Here is a 17,959-nt window from a genome sequence, read left to right on the forward strand (position 1 = left end):
TCTGTTTGCTTTTCAATGCCACCAAGGAGCGAAATGTTTGGCGCTCAAAAAGCCGAACCTCCGACGGTTCTATTTACTGGTGAGTAAAGAGCTTGGAGGTCCTGTTTGTTTGTAGAGAGGTGAAACTACTCAGGCAGCTCCATCAGGAGGAGAACTTGTTCATCCTCCATAATGATGCTTCATAGAAATCATTTGTATTAAGCAAGCCCCGGTAATGGGAGCATAATGACCCCTTTTGGCTCTTGTTTAAATTCTTTCACTCCTCAACACTAATATTAATCACAAGCAGATGGTGCAGAACATTATTTATGCACACTCGTTTCCCAAACCCAAAAAATATTTAACCCATTAACTGGAGTGGGTGATGAGACCAAAAAGGCTGATTTGCTGGTGAGCTGATGTTCCTCCCTGCTTTCAGCATCACAGATTTTTGTGCAGGGCTCTCGCTCCCTTTGCTTTTTGAGGAAATGAGCGCAGCCGTTGGAATGTGCAGCAAATACCTGATTAAATTCCCTGGTTCTGTGGTGCTGTTGAGTTCTGCTGGAAGGACAGCTTGGGTTTGCTCTCACAGGGTTTGTTTTACCCCCCAGCCTCCCCTGCCCAGTTTTAAGGGGCCAATTACCCGGTGCTTCCTTCCTGTCAGGATTTTCTCCTGTTTTCAGCTTCCTTTGTGCGAGGATTTCGGGATCCTCTTTGTTACAGCTAAAAGCAGGACTGGTTATGCTCAGCTTTCCCCTGAAAGTTGGGAGCAGCTGGACATCCTGGAAGGTCAGCATTCCCTGTGTGCTGCAGCTCCTGGGGCCGGGCTCGTTCCACCCCCAGCCAAGCCCAGCTCCGTGTTTTTAGGAGGAAGGTGAAGCAGGATTATTCTGCCCCTTGTTCTGCTCAGGATTCAGGAGAGAGCCTCTGGTGTGCTCAAGCACGTCTGCTTGGATTTAGCAAAGTCACTCAGCTCCAGAGGAGGCAAAACTCCATCAAAAGTGCAGCACGTGGCCGGAATTCCTAAAGATGGAGATGGGCAAACACAGACTGAGGCTCTGGATGCTCAGGGTTGGGGGTTTTGGGGGGGAAATTACAAAATTTACAGAAATTACAGTTCCAGCAGTGTCGACACCTCACTTAAAAAGTACTGATCCACCTGGGGGTCTGTAGGAGCTATCGAATGCTCCCATTTTGAATCTGGAGTTTTTTAGCTCAGATACGGGCGAGCGTTTAATCAGCTCCTTAATTGAGGTTCTACATTTCTACATCGCAGAGACAAATTAAGGCAGCTCCTGTGGTACCAGGAAACAGCTGCTAAACCAAGGCAAACCTAATGATAAACAAAATTAGGTTCTTTTCTAGTTGGGTTTCATCCATCTGCCCCCAACCAGTGCTCACTTTTAGAGGAGGCGCTGATTCAAGCTGTTGCTTTTAATCCATTTTGACAGAAGAAAGCAGTGATTAGGCAAAGCCAGGCTCTAATCTTCCCGTGTTTAAGCCAGGCCATAACGTGCACGTTCTGCTCCCCCACTGGCATCCCTGGGACTGCAAAGATGTTCAGTGTTTCCTGCACTAAAGCCAGGCTGGATGTTGAGTTTATTCCGATTTTACAGCAGTGCTCCAGCTTCCTTTGGCATCAGGGGCAGTCAGCGGCAGGAGATTGCATTGATGCTCTGGTTTTGGGAGGGACATTGATGGTTTATTTATGGAATTCCATCCTTTTTTTCAGTTTTGTAAAATCCCTGTGAGTTCTGTTCCTGCCCATCAGTGCACTTGCACTGGATGTTCAGCAGTTTGTTCCCATGTTGGTTTGATTTTACAGCAAATTCCTTTGGCATCAGGGGCAGTCAGCGTCGGGAGATTTGCATTGATGCTCTGGTTTTGGGAGGGACATTGATGGCTTATTTATGGAATTCCATCCTTTTTTCAGGCACATTTTCCAGCTGGGTAAAATCCCTGTTCTTTTCTTGTCCATCAGTGCACTTGCACTGGATGTTCAGCAGCTTATTCCCGTGTTGGTTTGATTTTACAGCAAATTCCTTTGGCATCAGGAGATTTGCTCTGATGCTCTGGTTTGGGGATGGACATTGATGGTTTATTTATGGAATTCCATCCTTTTTTCCAGGCTGATTTTTCAGTTTGGTAAAATCCCTTTGAGTTCTGTTCCTGTCCCTCAGTGCGCTTGGCGTCTGTTCCAGATTGGTGTCACCTGCAGGTTTAATAATGTGGATTTTTAGTATTGTATGAAGCCACCTGTGTAAATACCAGATAATAACTGCATGTTTTATATGTTTTTTTATAAATATGGAATTTCACCTGTGCTGCTGACTTACAAACCACTGCATTTGAAGGAGATATTTGTAATATTTCCTATCAAAAGCCACCATGCCAGTGCTCCCCGGATATTTGGGGTCGTCCTGTGCAGGGCCAGGAGCCGGATTTTGACGTGGCTCCCTTCCAGTGGAGGATATTCTGCATTTCTGTAGAAATGGTGTCTGGGTCATCCGGGATAACGTGAATAATCCACTTTTCTGCATTTCTGTAGAAATGGTGTCTGGATCATCCGGGATAACGTGAATAATCCACTTTTTTCCCCACACACAGATGTGAAGCCATCCAATATGCTGGTGAACACCCGGGGCCAGGTGAAGCTCTGTGACTTTGGGGTCAGCACCCAGGTAAATTCCCCCCTCTTTGCATCTCTCCCCATTCCCTTCCTGGTGTGGAAATCACCTGGCAGCCCCACAGCAAACCCCTCTCTGCTGGGACAACCCTTTTCATTTTTAATCTCCAGGCGACTTTTCCTTCATCTGAATATGATTGTTCATTGTTTAATGACAGTAAAAACTGCTGATATTGTAATTACTACTTACGAATAGCAAACTTCATTGAAATGCAGCTTTGATCTGGGAGCCTTTTGCCCAGACAAAAGGGAGGGCAGAGCAAGAGACGTGTCTGGGGAGCCCAACTGGCCCACAATAAAAATTAATATTGGGAGCAACAATAGCGGTGGGCTTTGACAATGTGCAGCACAAATTTTAATTAATTTCCATTTTGGGCCTCCCCGGAGGACTTCTCTGCTAGTGACCCATGAGCTCGCCGTGCTGTTGATTTGAATTTCAGCACCTTTTCCTCTCAGCCAAACACGAGGCCCAAGGAGAAGGTCAGCTTGTATTCTGGGCTGGCAGGCTCTGTCGTCCCTCCGGTGTTTTCGGGATGAATCGGGGCTTTATTCGCGTCTGACCGCAGAATGAGCGCGCTCAATCCTTCCTCCTCCCGATTCCCTGCTTATCTCAGGGCGCTTTGGGGTGCTAAAGCGAGCAACATCCCGTTTATCACAACGTTTAAGGTTATCTGCCATAAGCCATTATCTGCCATAATGCAGCGCTTGTTTAAATTGGAATCCTCCTTCCCCGAGCCCGGCGAGATTTAATCATTTTTTTAACGCCTTGCCGGATAAATCCCTTCCTTTTTTTTTTTTTTTTTTTTTCCTCCCCCCCCGCCCCCCATCATTTTTTCGTTGATTTATAGGGATGATGATTGTGGGTTAAATGAGGAATAATTGCCCATTTTATTTCCACATTATCTTTATATTGTTCTAACAGACTGTTTTGTCTGATAGCTGGTGAATTCCATAGCCAAGACGTATGTTGGAACAAATGCTTACATGGCGGTGAGTGGATTTATGCGGGAATAACGTTTAAATGGGATTATTTCTCCTCACTCTTGTTCTCTTGAACGCAGGATGTATCCTAAATCAATCCTCAAAAGCTCCATCTCTTCCCGTCCCCTGTCTTCATTCCAACTCCACTTCTTGCTGAGAGGGAGGAGTAATATTGGAAAAGTGATTTTTTAATTTTTAAATATATTTTTAGTTGTTTTTGCTGCCTTGTGACAACTGGGAACAATGAGAGGAGTTGGACATTCCAAAATAAACCAGTTTTTCACTCCCAGCTCGTGGGAGATCACTGCCAGCCCCGAACCATCCACGTTTGGGAACGCTGGAGTTTAGGGAAGCGTTTCAGCCTGTGCAGAGGTTGATGGGCATTCCCAAACACCCCGTGGGGATGTTTCCCGTGGAAATCTGAGCTAAAAACATTGGGATTAATAACATCAAAGTGCAAGGGTTTATAGTTCAGAATGCACGAATTAGTACTTCCACTTTCTTGTACAGATTTTGGTCAGTCTTTGTTGACATGAGACCACTTTTGTCCTGTTCCTGGACATTAAAACCCCTAAAATCCCATTATTTTAGATTTTTTTTTTGTCAAGGTTGGTGGGGTTTTTTAGAATATTATTATTATTGTTGTTCGATTTTTATGAATTTTTTTTATATATATTTTTTATTTTATTTTTAATTTTATTTTTTTTTTTTAGCTAAGGATGCATCATTTGAGGCAGGGTTTGTGTTCAGAGCTTCCAAGTTGCCAGCCTGAGAGGGAACTGCACAAATCAGAGTGGATTTTCCACCAGATCCATGGGATCCTTTTCAGTTCTCCGTTTCAGACGGGAAAACTCCGCTGCCTCAGTTTTGAAAGCACTTCATGAACTCTTTATTTTTTAATGCTCAGAAAATTATTCAAATTCAAAATACTGAATATTCTCCTACCGTTGAGGAGAAAAGAAACGTTCTGCTGGTTTAAAATAAAAACGCAAACAGCACAGCGTGGTCGGCGCTGGTGTTTTTCAAACCTCAGAGAAATCCATGACCTTTTGCCACTTTCAGGTGGTTTTTTTTCCTGGTTTTCTTGTCAGGGTGCCCATTTATTTGCCTCAAGTGCTTTTCCACTCGAGGTGTGCTGATTGTGTGGCTTCTGAAAGGTTCATGTCACCATCCTGGGGAGACTCGGGCTGTCCTGTGCCATCAGAATTCTCTGCAGAAAAATGGGGCTTTTTTTTAAATAAAAAATACAGATTTAAAAAAAAAGAACTGGAACGCAGAGATCCGCACAAAGAAACAGCTTCAAATTAATCAACTTTTCCAACTCAGCTGTTGCTTCAAACTGGTCTTAAGCAGGGCTGAGAATTAAATTGTATTACGCTTTTAGTGCCCAAACCAAGATTACAGTTCTCTTTCCCAGGTGTACATTAAATAAATTGCTTTTTTGTTTTTTTGCCTTTCTGGATGAATGTGATGCCTCCATCTCTTAATTGTGAAGCAGAGGTTTAAGCTGCAAAAGTGCTCGATCTGATTTTTCTGTGCTAAAATCTCCCTTTGCTTCTTGATTGAGTCGTTTGGTGTCAGCAAATTTCCAGGCAAGCCCTCAAAAAATGACGAAGGTCATAAGCTCTGCTTCACCCACTTGGCAGGACTGGCAGTGGATTTGAAACTCTTGAAAAAATTGAGATTTTTCTTTGAAAAAAAGAAAAAGCTTTTTGATTTTTTTGGTGGGGTTTTTTTGGAAAAAAAAAAAAAACCAAAAAAACCACTTTTTGATTGAGAAATTAAAATTTCCAACCAAAACTCATTTTCTGTAAAATCATTTCATCGGCACTTTATATGGAAAAAAAAAAAAATGGATGAAAAAATAATCAGTTGTAGAAATTTTTCAGAGGAAATACTTAGGGCTGTGTATTTAAAGCGATCCACGTGTTGCACCCTTGGTGCATCTGTTATTCCTATTTTCCATCGTTTTAAACCCATCTTTTGTTTCAAAAGCTGATTTTTTTGCCCTTATCTCTTGTGAACCCGCAGTTCCTCACTAAAAGTTGCTGTTTAAAGCTTGAACTTTAAGAAAAAACACAATTTAATGTGGCTCAGAGTGAATTATAAATCTCATTTGGTGGCTTGGGGTGGATCTGAAAAATGGGGGTGGGTGTTTCCACCTTGCTTGGGCCAGGTTCGCCCACCCCACATCATGCTATAAAATCACTTTTGGCTGCTCATTTTCGTGTTTGTGGGGATATTTGTCACTCTAAAAATATGTCAGGATAATCAGTGAGCTTTAAAAAAATCACACGATGCTGTGTAAGCCTTAGGTTAATTATCTCAAAGAATTAAAAACAAAATAAGATTTTCTGGGCGACTCACCAACGAGATTTGGTCAAAGAGATCGAAATTGTGGGGTTATTTTTTTTTGGGGGGGGGGCAGGTTTTGGAAGGCTGTTTTCAGAGGCAATCGGGGCAGAAATGTGGTTTTTATTTAACATTCACGCCGCGCTAAAAGCTCCCGACCTGGGTAAAACATCCAAAAGCACCTTGGGCCGGCGCTAATTTGGGAGTTTTGATTTCTCCCGGAGGTCTGTGGATGATTAAAGGCTGCCAGTCCTTTGTGGGTGCCTGGGCCAGACAGGTGCATTAGCAGCGCAGTGGGGAGAGGAGTCTCAGGGAGCCTTTTATTGCTGCATTTCTGCTCTACTTGACCTTGGGAATGCTGAAATTGTAGCTTTCAAGTGAAAACCAGCAGATATTTTTTTACAGCGCTTTGTTTCACGAGAGGCGTTAAACCTGCTATTAATAGTTTGGAGCGGGGGTTTGGTTTTTGTTTTTTTTTTTTTCCCTTACAGGTCAAGAAGCCCTAAAATTAAGGAGTATATAAAATAAAATTGCCACTGTGTGGTGATTCTTTTGGCTTCAGTAACTCGGCTTTTTTAACTGTAGCCATTCCCCAACCTCTGGGCTCCACAGAGGGAATTTTTTTTCCTTGCTCTGGTGCCCGGATTTGGGGAGGGAAGTGGAAAATTGGCTTCTCTCGACCTGACCTTGTGCTTTGCTCACGTGCACGAGCCCTTGGCTTTTTCCTTGCGTTAAACAACCCAAACACGAATCCAAGGCCAACCCTGCAAGGTGAATGGACACAGATTTCCCTGGAGAATCCCTGAACTTTCCTGGATTTGCTGTCTGCCAGGGAGGCTTTGAAGCATCCTGCTGGTTTTTTGGTGTCTCCAACTTCCCGAGGAGCATCTCAGGGAACGGCTGGAGCTGGGCCAGGACAGGTTTAAATTGGATTTTAGGAGAAGTTTCTTCCCCCAGAGGCTGTTGGGGCACTGCCCAGGCTCCCCAGGGAGTGGGGGAGCTCCGGGAGGGTTTGGGCAGCGCTCCCAGGGATGCCCAGGGCGCGATTTTGGGATGTCTCTGCGGGGCCGGGAGCTGGATTTTGATCCCTGTCGATCCCTCCCAGCTCAGATTATTCCACCATCCTGTGATTTTGGTCCCATCCCTTGCCCTGGAGCAGCTTTGGAGCAGAATCCCTGGCTGCCTGCAGAGCTCAGGAGTTGTTTCTCTCCTTTCCTTCACAGCCTGAGAGGATTTCAGGGGAGCAGTACGGGATTCACTCGGATGTGTGGAGCCTGGGCATTTCCTTCATGGAGGTATGCAGAGAGCTCTCCTGTGCACGCTGCAGGACTCAAATTTCCTCTTTAATGTCAAAATATCTTCACTTCACCTTTGTTTATTCTTTAAATTCCCCATAGATTCATGTGCTTTTACCTGTTGCTAATTTTGGCTGTATTTAGAATGGGTTTGTTCATTTGAGGTCTTAAACAAAACTCCATGTTTGGGTAGAAGTAAGGGCCAGTGTGTGGAGGCTTTTTCCTTTTTTTTTTTTTTGTTTTTCCTTTTTCCTTCCCTTTCTCTTCCTCTGTCTCATTTTTTCTCTCATTTTTTTCCCACTTTTTCTCTCATTTTTTCCTGTTTTTTTTTCTCTCTGTTTCCGTTTCTCTCTCTTTCCTCATATTAATGTGAAGCTGGACATGTCTTTAAGTGAACTGTAATCAATATTTTTAGCAGCAGATGAGGTAGAAGTTGAGCAGTCTCAGTGCTGGCCCTCTGCATCTTGGCAGATTTCACATTTTGTAGCCCAAAACGGAACCGTTTTTACATTCCCACACAATAAATTCCTTGCCCAAGCCCTTTTAACCAAAATGCAAGTGATGGGTGCTGAATCACTCAGGATTTTGGGATTGATACAGCCCAAACTCATACACTCTGTAAATAATTCCAGCCAAAAAAGAGCTGAGATTGTGCTTCAGGAAGATTTGTGGTGACAAAAAGAGTGATATAAATGCAGAACTTTATAAACAGAGCATTTCCCAGTTCCTTTTGCTGAATGAAAAGCTGTGCCCCAGCAGCTCAGTGATCCTCTACGAGATCTTTGGGGTTTGTTTTAGGGTTGTTAGTGGATAACTTGGCTGCTCATCGCTTCCTTTTGCTGAACTAAAAGCTGTGCCCCAGCAGCTCAGTGATCCTCCACGAGATCTTTGGGGTTTGTTTTAGGGTTTTTAGTGGATAACTTGGCTGCTCATCGGTTCTTTTTGCTGAACTAAAAGCTGTGCCCCAGCAGCTCAGTGATCCTCCACAACATCTTTGGGGTTTGTTTTAGGGTTTTTAGTGGATAACTTGGCTGTTCATCAGTTCTTTTTGCTGAACGAAAAGCTGTGCCCCAGCAGCTCAGTGATCCTCCATGAGATCTTTGGGGTTTGTTTTAGGGTTGTTAGGGTTGCTAACTTGGCTGTTCATCATTTCCACATGCAGGCTGAATTTTATTGCTAAAACTCCTTTCATTTGCATTTCCCCCTCCGGTTTTACACCTCCCCAGCTTTCTCCCTCGCTCACTTCTCGAGGGATTTCTCCTGAACCAGACGTGCAGGACGCAGTTTGGGTCTGGGTGCTTTGTTCATTGGTTTGCTCCTCCGAGCCCTCTCCCCGCCACCAGCAGCTTGATTGAAGTGCTCTGAGTGATGTTAAATGATGAAAACAAGGCCAGTGCCTTAGAAAAAAGCCTCCAAAAAGGTGGAAAAGGTGCTCCAGGAGCCACACAAGGTCACTGTCATTAAAGTAACACCCTGTTGGCGTGGGGATTGGGAGTGGAGACACTCTTGTTGCTGTTAAAAAGGGAAGCTGCCGTTTGCTGGGGGATTTCAAATCACCTCCACTCAGTGAAGTGATGCTCCAGGCTCACACCTCGGTGTCAGCACCGCGTTAATTTAAAAGAAGTTTCTTGTGGGATCGAGTCAGCGAGGGCAGTGCTGGTGTGTGAGGGTGTGAAATGGTCAGGAGATCTTCTCGTTTTCTTTAATGCCCTTCTGAGCCCCTCGAAAGGTCTGGAATTTCTGTGCTGCGCAGCTGGGTGTGATGAGAAGTGGGAGTGTTATTTGGGGGGGGTTGAGGAAACTGCCCCCCAAAAAATAAGTTGGTAGGAGAGAGGGGAAAGTCTGGGATGGGAGTGCTGCTTAAGCTTTGAGGAATGGGGAGTGTTCGTGTTCCTTTTGGGGGAAGAGGGGTCTGAGGGTGCTCAGTCATCCCTTCAGAAGTAAAAAAAAAAAATAATTAAAAATTAAATGAAAACATAATGAAATTAGATATGCAGCTTAATAAATTAAGAATTAAATTACAAATATAATAATAAAATTAGATACTCAGCTATATCATCATTACTGATAATTCATCATCACCATTATCATCATCATACTGTATTATTAGTATCATCATTATCACTGTTATCATATTTTTGCCACTTTGGTTTTTTGAGTTTGCCTTTCTTCCTTCAGGATTTTTTCTGAAAGGGAGCGGAATTTAATCCGTAGCCCAGAAAAACTGTTTAAAAGTGTTCCATCACAAATAGTTTTTGTGTTTCCATGAGGTTTTCCCCGTGTTTTATTTAAGTGCTCTGGGCTTGACAAAGCGAGTTCAATTTAAACCCGTGCCATTGCTGTCACTACACTGAACACTGTGTCAGCATTTTCATTTCTGAGAGCTGTTTTTCAAGGGTTTATAACTCAGTCATAAAACACGGAACATGGCCGGGCTGGGCTGGGGCTGAGTGAGCTCTGGAACCCATTCCCTCTCGCCAAGAGCCGTGTCCTGCGCGGGAGGAGAAATGAAATTGCCCAGTATTTTTTGTTACTCTCCAGTATGACTCTGATCCTGCCTTCCACGGGCTCTTGTCCACAAGAGAACTTTAAACCATCCAAGGGAGGGTAAAATCCATCCAGGCTGGGGTTTAACAGCAGCATCAGGGCTGGGTTGGGTGGGTTTGGAGCAGCCTGGGGGAGTGGAAGGTTCCCTGCCCTTGGGAAATGAACTTTAAGGTGCTTCCCAAGCCACCTCCTCCTGGGATTCTGTGATATTTATCATTTTATCTCCACGTAGAGTTGGTGTTATATTTAAATTCAGGAAGTGAAAGCAATTTGCTGATGCCCAAAACCAAGTTAATTTGAAGCAGAAGCTCGTGAGCTTGGCTTTTTGCTCCTCCTTCTGTATCCTGGTCTCTACTTCCTGCTGTCCTCTGTGTTCCAGGTCTCCTTGGGAAATTAGATTTTCTTACAGAGATTTTCCCTGTTGTCTCCCCCAGAGAAAAGGAGTTTGTGCAATCAGTTTTAATATGAGCTTAGCATTAGTTTGTGCAATCGGTTTTAATATTAGCTCTTAAAACTCCCAGGCTGAGAATTTGAAGCGTTTGGTGACCGGAGTCCTCAGTAGCTGTGTATTTGCAAGAGCTCTCAAGGGTTCTTAGCAATCTCTTAAGGAGTCATCAGGCATCTTCAGTGGTTGTGTGCATTCCCAGACAGAGGAAAACCGGGAATTATCCAACAAACGTGCCTTGGGGCACGTCTGAGCGCTGTCAGAGTGCTGGAGCTCAGCCTCCTCGTGCCGCTCGGGCTGGGGGCACAGAGGGAGCTGGAGAAGAGCTCACCCAGCCCACAGAGAGGAGAAGGAAGGTGCTTGAAGAGGAAGCTCCAAGGAAAGCAGCTCTGCTGAAAGCACTTCAGTCCTGAGGATGTTTGTCTGCGTAAAACCGGCGTCAAGACTCTGGTCGAGGAGGGGAGCTTTGGGATCTCCTCCTGAGGAGTGTGAGCGGTGCAATCAGTTACATCTCACCGGCTCGGAAGCGAAAAGGGTTCAAGGTGAGGAGTGTGAGGTGATCTGAGGGAGGTTCTGCAGGGTTTCACTGATCTGTGGGTGCTCTGTGATCAGGTCACCCCCTTACCTAAACCAGGGGTGCTCAGGGACGGGGTTTGGTGGTGGCAGTAGCTGGACTTGATGCTCTTCGAAGTCTTCTTCTCCACCATAAAGGATTCTGTGATCAGAGGTGGTCAAGGAATGGTCTGAAACCCAAATCTTGGTGGTACAGCCTAATTTTTGTAGAGGTCTGGAGGAAACAGCCTCAAGTTGTACCAGTGGGGGGAAAAGTGACACTTTCCCTTTAGGATTAAGGAAAGCAAGGACACAAAACCTGCTTTTTGTTGGTGGTGTTGCTGCAGTGAGCCTGAGTGTCAGGCTTTAGGGCCCGAAGTGCTGTGGTGTTGGTGACTTGGTGACAGCTCCTCGTGCTCAGCCAGGCACGAGGAGCTGTCACGTGCACAGCCCGGATCCTTCTTCTTGAGGAATATTTATGGAGTCTCAGCCACTTCACAAACTCCTTCTTGGGGGCAAGGAAAAAAACAAACAAACAAAAAAAACCCACCCTGGCCTATATTTTTATTATTTCTTCCCCTGGAGCTATTTTGGGTGATTTCTCCCTGTGGTTCCTCTCCCACCTCCATCACGCTCCGAGGTGGGGACGGCCAGCGTCCGGCCCGGTGCCGGTGGGGTTGGGAGCGGAGGGAGCAGTGCCTGAGGGCTGGGTCATGAATTAATAATTGCTGTGTGCTGGGGGAGGCCCCTCGCACGAGCTGCAGCCGTGGAAGTTGCCTGGCGGAGCGCTATCAATCACTCAGTGACCAGAACTTCCAGTAATTAGTGTATTTTATGGGCCTGTGCTTCAGTGACTCGGAAGCACATATGCTCCACTCCCAGCTAAACTTAGCCAGAGTAATATTCCAGGATGATTTATCCGCCTGCTGCACTGGGATGTAACCCCATAGTAGGTGAAGATTGTGAACTAAGCTGCAATAAAGTGGAAGTTTAGGTACAGTTTGCACGGGTTGAGACCTCGATGGATCGCTGTTGCTCAGCAATTGCTCCTAGGCCGCTGTGGGCAGGGAAATAAATAATCCAGTTCTCTGCTTGGGGTGAGGGGACAATTAAGGGATGACATCAGCTGTGGGTGTTGGGGATGTGTGTTTCGTATTTAAGGTTGTTTAATGTAGGGAAGAGAATATATTATTTCTATTTTTATGTATACCTGAGGGTGGGGAGGCCCTGGGACAGAAGCTGTGGCTGCCCCTGGATCCCTGGAATGTCTCAGGCCGGGTTGGATGGGGCTTGGAGGAGCCTGGGATGGCAGAAGGTTCCATTAGAGGATCTTTAGAAGGTCCTTTCCCACCAAACCATTCCAAGGTTCTATCACTGTGTATTGTTTCCTATTCTTACTCTGTAGTTGTTTCTACTTTCCTGAAGAGTCAGAAAGCGAGGAAGTCTCCCAGCCTTTTCCTGTGATTTATTTGCCTGTGCTGGCAGATGAACCCTCACTCCAGCAGAGGTGGGGAAGAGCAGAAGCTCAGCTGCATTTCCACCAGCACGGCCGCATTTTACCCATTTCTCCCTTTTTTATACTGAATTTAAACCCAGCAAACAACCAGGCAGGAATCCTCTGTGCTCCAGCGAGGAGTCAGATTAACCCTGGTGGAGCATTCGTGGAGAACTTGCTCCTGACAATTTCCCTGCAAAGCCCTGGCCCGCCTTTGTCCCTCTGGAGAAGGCGTCACCTTTGAAGACGCAGCAGTAAAAACCTGGTGAGATCCAGGATTTGTGGCCAGGCAGAAACGTGCAATTTAACCCTGATTGTCTGCAGCCTCGAGCTGGCAGTGCATTTGCTATAGCTCATATTTAAAAGAAGTCAAAGTGAAACTAATTACCTTTAATTAAGGCGAATTAAGCTTTGATTTTTAATTTTTTTTTCTTTTTTTTTTAACGCCGAGACGGAGCTGGAACTCATCTGCTCAAGCCGAGGAATGTCCCAAAGGTTATTAGGGCATTTTTCTGGTGGTGGTAATAACCTTCCCCCCTCCCAGCCCTGGCCACCAACAGCAAATCTGTCACTTCATCCGTCTCCGTTGCCGCTCCTGCCCCTCCGCAGGGGTCGCAGATTCCACAAGTTATCAGCTAATGGCCTTATACATTAAAAATTGAAGCTTTCCTCACTCCCAGGCCTTGCAAGGCTTTGTTCTTAAGCCCCAGACACTTTGGAGTGCAGCTGCAAACTATAGGCAGAAGATTAAATTAATTTGTAACTCTTTTTTTTTTTTTTTCCTTTTTTTTTTTTTTTTTTGTCGGGGCCCTGCGTTACTAAATCCTGCACATTTAATTGAAACCCTACTTCAAGATGCTTTGTGTTTCCGTTCCTCTTTGTTGTCAGTTTAACCTCAGAAGCACTTTAACTCTGCTAAATTGCTGTTATATCCTTTTGGATTTTTTAAATTTTATTTTATTTAAAAAAAAAAAACAAAAACCAACCCTCCGTGATGAGAGGACAGTGAAATTGATATTAGGAGGAGAAGAAAAACCTTGGAGTAGTTTTTGAGGTATTTAATATTTATTAAGGTCCATAGCCTGCAGAGTTTCAGGTGATTTGAAGCCCATCTATCTAGGAATGTATAAATTGGTGTTGAAATGAAATTCCACCTGGGGAATTTTGTGTTATCCAGTAGTTAAGTCTGCTTTTGAAAGTTTGAGAGTGGCGGCTGCTTCTCGGGAAAATGAGGGTTTAACTGCAGCGCACAATCTAAATGCAAAATCCTGGGATGGAAATTTAATTGTGTAAAATGTGCACGAGGTAATTAAGAACAAATTTTAGAACATTTCAGACTATAAAGTCCTCCTTCAGCTCCATCACTGGCGATATTGCCAGCGCTTATTTTCAATTTGCAGTTATGCTGAGAAACATGGAATGTGCCTAAATTAAGAATAAAAGCAGCCCGTGCTCTCCAGTGTAACTGTAAATTAAAAAACAACTTGCACAACATCGACAATAATCTAAGTGGGGAACTTCATTGCCTGAGTGTCCTAAAAATATGTTTTGAACTTCCTTCCCTCAGCCGCGTTCCAAACGGGATCCAGACAGAGCTGCTGCTGTAATTTTATTCACAATATGCAGCAGGCAAGGACAAAGTGAGCTGGAGACAGTGATTTGTAAGGGGCTGATTTCTGAATTTCCCTTTTCAGTTCTAAAATGGAAAATTGCATTATTTCAATATGGGATTTGAATTTTGGCTTGGTTTAAGTGTGTTTGGGAACAGGTTTTAGTTGCTTTCCAGCCCTACTTACGGTGCTCAGTCCAGAGGTTCTTCTGGAATCAACACTTATTAATTTGAATTTTTGATTTTTTTTAAAAATCAAGATGTTGTGATAGTTTGGTAAAAGTCAGTATATACAAGCACCCCGTGCCTCTGTTATTTCATAATCTGGGATTATTTCTCTCTTTATCGAGTACTGGTTTGAAATCTGATGGTGAATCTCATCCACCTGTGCCCTGCCCAAGCCTTGAGGAAAGCTCCTTCTCAGGACACAACCTCCCTGAGCTGCTTTAATTGCTCTCCTGAGCTACTTCTGTGGTTTGAAAAAGTAATTGTTTTAAAAACCGCACTCCAAAAAACTCCTCCATGCAGCTGCCTCGGGGTGAAATGGAGTGAGAAAGTGTTTTCCTGTCAGGGTACCTGGGATAATTCTTCTTTCCTGGCTTGATTCTTGGTGAGTGAACCCCTTCTCATTTCTGTTTCCACACCCTTCTGCCACTGCAGTTCACTGGGTTTTTGAAAATGAAGGTTTTTTACAGTTCTGGTGTTGGGAAAGAGCTCAAGATCATCAAATCCAACCATTGGGAAGGGATCCATGGGGAAATGGGAGCCAGCTCCCTGAATTCCAGGCATTCCCTCCTCAATATCCAGACATAAAACACTGATCAGTTCCCAAACCCAACTAATTTCAATTGAAATATTATATTTTTTGTTAAAATACATTAAAAGAGTTGCAAGTTCTGGGGTTTTCATCCTTTAAGTGCGGAGAAGTTTTGGACAGTGTTTTAATTTCGTAGTTTTTGGGTTTTCCATCCTGCACTGGGCTTGTTCCTCGTGTTCCTGTGACTTCCTTGAGACAAATGACAATTTGAAAATCCCTTTAGTGAATCTCTCATCTGTTTGTTGTTTGAGCTCTTCTTTTTTTTCTTTTTTTTTTTTTAAACCTTACTTTAACCGTGACACTTTTTATAAATCGAAATCTACACCCAGAGGTCACTGCTTGGCTGAACTTAAACCGTTTTACTTAGTAAATTTAATTAAGAAAATACAGTGCAACTCATAAGCAAATGAGTTTTTCCTAGTTTTAAACCAAACCACCCTCTCGAGTGCTGATTGCCTCGCTCGACCCCTGGTGATACAGAAACAGGCAAAATTAAAAAGGACATTAAAGCTTCATTAAATCTGAAGCACATTTAGTACAGTGACATATCTGCAGGCTATTTCGGGGAAGATTACAGACTCTTTGCTAAGTTTCTTAATTTATAATACCTTGACAGTCTTGCAGGGAGGAGAGCTGAGCAGATGGATGCAGTGGTGGTGCAGGGGATGCAGAAGTGGCACGGTGCCTGTGCTTGCAGCTCTCAGCTTCGCTGAGAAATTGTTCTTTTTAACAATCCCTAAAGAACTTGTTGCTGGTGCATTTTTGGGGGGTCCTTCAGTGCTCATTTATTCACCCTGTGCTTATATCTGGCTTTTTTCCCTGATTATTCTGCTGCCTTGGAGGCCCTTCTGGGGCCTGAAGTGGTCAGTGGGAATGGAAACGATTGTTTTCCTTAAATAACATCTGCAGAACGATGCTCTGTGCATGGAACCATCGTTATCTGCTTGTTCTCTCTGGAGTTTTTCACTGTTCTTCAGCGAAAAAATCAGAACTTAGGGAAAACTGTTGGGCATTAATGGGTTTATTTCCAGGCCGTCACAACGGCACAGCTCCTCAGGGTCTCAGATACCTGGCTGGGACAGGAGGGTGGTGCTCCCCAAAGGGGAGAGGGTGGTGAAGGATGTGTTGTAGTAGCCCCTGGTCCACAGCAGAAAATGAAGAAAGAGTCTTTGTTTAACTCTGTAGCAGCATTTTTTGGAGCCTGCCATGAGGGTGACCCGAGTGACTTTCCCGAGATGGGAATGAGCAGGGAATTCCAGAATGGTTTGGGGGTGGAAGGGACCTTCAAGATCATCCAGGCAAGGTCACCTTCCACCATCCCAGGCTGCTCCAAACCCTGTCCAGCCTGGCCTTGGACATTCCAGGGATCCAGGGACAGCCACAGCTGCTCTGGGAATTCCAGCCCAGCTCCTCCCCACCCCCCCAGGCAGGAATTCCTTCCCAATATCCCATCCAAATCTCCCCTTTCCCACTCTGATCCATTCCCTGTGTCCTGTCCCTCCATCCCTTGTCCCCAGTCCCTCTCCAGCTCTCCTGGAGCCCCTTTAGGCCCTGGGCTCTCCCTGGATCCTTTCCTTCTCCATGTGAACATCCCCAGCTCTCCCAGCCTGGCTCCAGGGCAATTCCAGCCCTTGGAGCAGCTCCAGGGCCTGCTCTGGACAAGAGTTTTGAAGTCAATATTGTGAAAGCTTCATTTAGCAGCAGCCCCCCCAAAGAGACGGTTTCATCTCTCTCACACGAACGCTCAGGGCTTGTGATGTCTCCCCCGAGGGTCTGGCAGAAATTTGCTGCTTTTGCTGCGGCTCCCAGGCCAGAGGCTGAGCTCTGCTGGGCTCGGAGAGCAGCTGGAACTGCAGGGAGTGCGCCGTCTCTGCCTCCTTCCCGAGCTGCTGAGGCTCAGGGGTGCCTGCTGCTCCTTCCCCTCCTCGCTGCACCTCGGGCCCTGCCTCGTTTTGTGCTCAGGGGCGTTCTGTGCTGCCACTGGCTGAAATTTCACCTCTGGGGTGCTGCAATCTGGCCAGGTCAGGTCAGGTGTGCCCAGCTCCAGGGGCTCAGGTGTCAGGGAGCGCCCAGCCCTGCCCTGGGCTTTGTCCCTTGGTGACACGGTGGCTCAGACCCCTCAGCATTGCTCTTTCCCCAGGATACATTATATTTGGTGGGAATAGCATGAGTTTATCCAGCTGGGAAATCCATGATTTCACTGCATCCATAACCTCTGTGCTCGGCCTTCCTCTCTGGAGTTGGTGCCAGGAGCATTCCCAAAGGTGGTGTGGGGAAGTTCTGGCACATCCAGAAAGACCAGAGCTGCTCTGAACGCCCTGGCTCAGCTCAGGGTGTGCCAGAGGAAGCTAAATTTGGATTATCAGGGAAAATTTCTTCCTGGGAAGGGTCATCAAGCACCAGCACAGCTTAAATTCCGGCAGGGCTTTAACATCTCTGTGCACGTGGCACTTTGGGGACACGGTCGGTGGTGGCCTTGGAAGTGCTGGGGATGGTCGGATTCGATGGTCTGAGAGGGCTTTTCCAAAAGATTCCACGATTCTAACCCTGAAAACGTCACTGGAGGGCAGACAGAATAACTCCAGGCAGCTGCGTTTTGCTGGAATTGTTTCCAGGGTTTCCCACCGAGTGGGAGAACCTGCCTAGTACAAAGGATTTCTCTTGGAATGTTCATTAGTTATGGCCAGTAGAATATTTTTAGACAATATCCATAAAAATGTTGGTTTGGGGACTACTCTGTGACGCCTGAATTGACTTATAAAACAGCAGGGGCGGCAAATGCAGCCGATATCCTGGAGAAGCGGATCTGGAGGCAAGATGAGGTTTCTCTGTGGGTGCCGTGGGCTCTCTCCTCATCCCGCTCAGGTTTGACACCGACACCAGGCTCAGCTCTGTAACCCAGATTTTACCCTGAGCCACTTAAGGGAGGACTTTGGGAGTTGGGAGCTGCCTGCTCATCACAGCTAATTATCAGCAAAGGGCAGCGCCTCGGCCTCGCTCCTGAGGCTGAACTGGTTTCATTTCCACTCCTGGGGAGCTTGGGCATCAAACGGTGGCACTGAGGGAGATAAAAGGGCTGGAGAAGCGCAGAAATCCCGGGAAAAATGATGGTTGTGAAGGAACCCGTTCTAAATACAGCTCTTTGTGTTTGCAGAATCCCTTTTTTCTGCCATTTCCCCAATTCCTGCCGTCCTGAGAGTT

At 45.6% G+C, this 17,959-nt stretch overlaps 1 protein-coding gene across 4 annotated transcripts in view; it reads left to right on the top strand.

Moving 5' to 3' along the window:
- Window positions 1-17,959, top strand: part of MAP2K5 (mitogen-activated protein kinase kinase 5) — a 133,772-nt gene that overhangs the window by 68,323 nt on the left and 47,490 nt on the right. For all 4 annotated transcript variants that reach the window (XM_040077340.2, XM_040077342.2, XM_040077343.2 and 1 more), the window contains exons 14-16: window positions 2,587-2,660; window positions 3,605-3,655; window positions 7,222-7,293. In XM_040077340.2, coding sequence (XP_039933274.1) covers window positions 2,587-2,660; window positions 3,605-3,655; window positions 7,222-7,293 — 197 coding nt within the window. The remainder of the gene's footprint in view (window positions 1-2,586; window positions 2,661-3,604; window positions 3,656-7,221; window positions 7,294-17,959) is intronic.

Source organism: Hirundo rustica, chromosome 13 (assembly GCF_015227805.2).
Source record: "Hirundo rustica isolate bHirRus1 chromosome 13, bHirRus1.pri.v3, whole genome shotgun sequence".
In the NCBI taxonomy this organism is placed as follows: domain Eukaryota; kingdom Metazoa; phylum Chordata; class Aves; order Passeriformes; family Hirundinidae; genus Hirundo; species Hirundo rustica.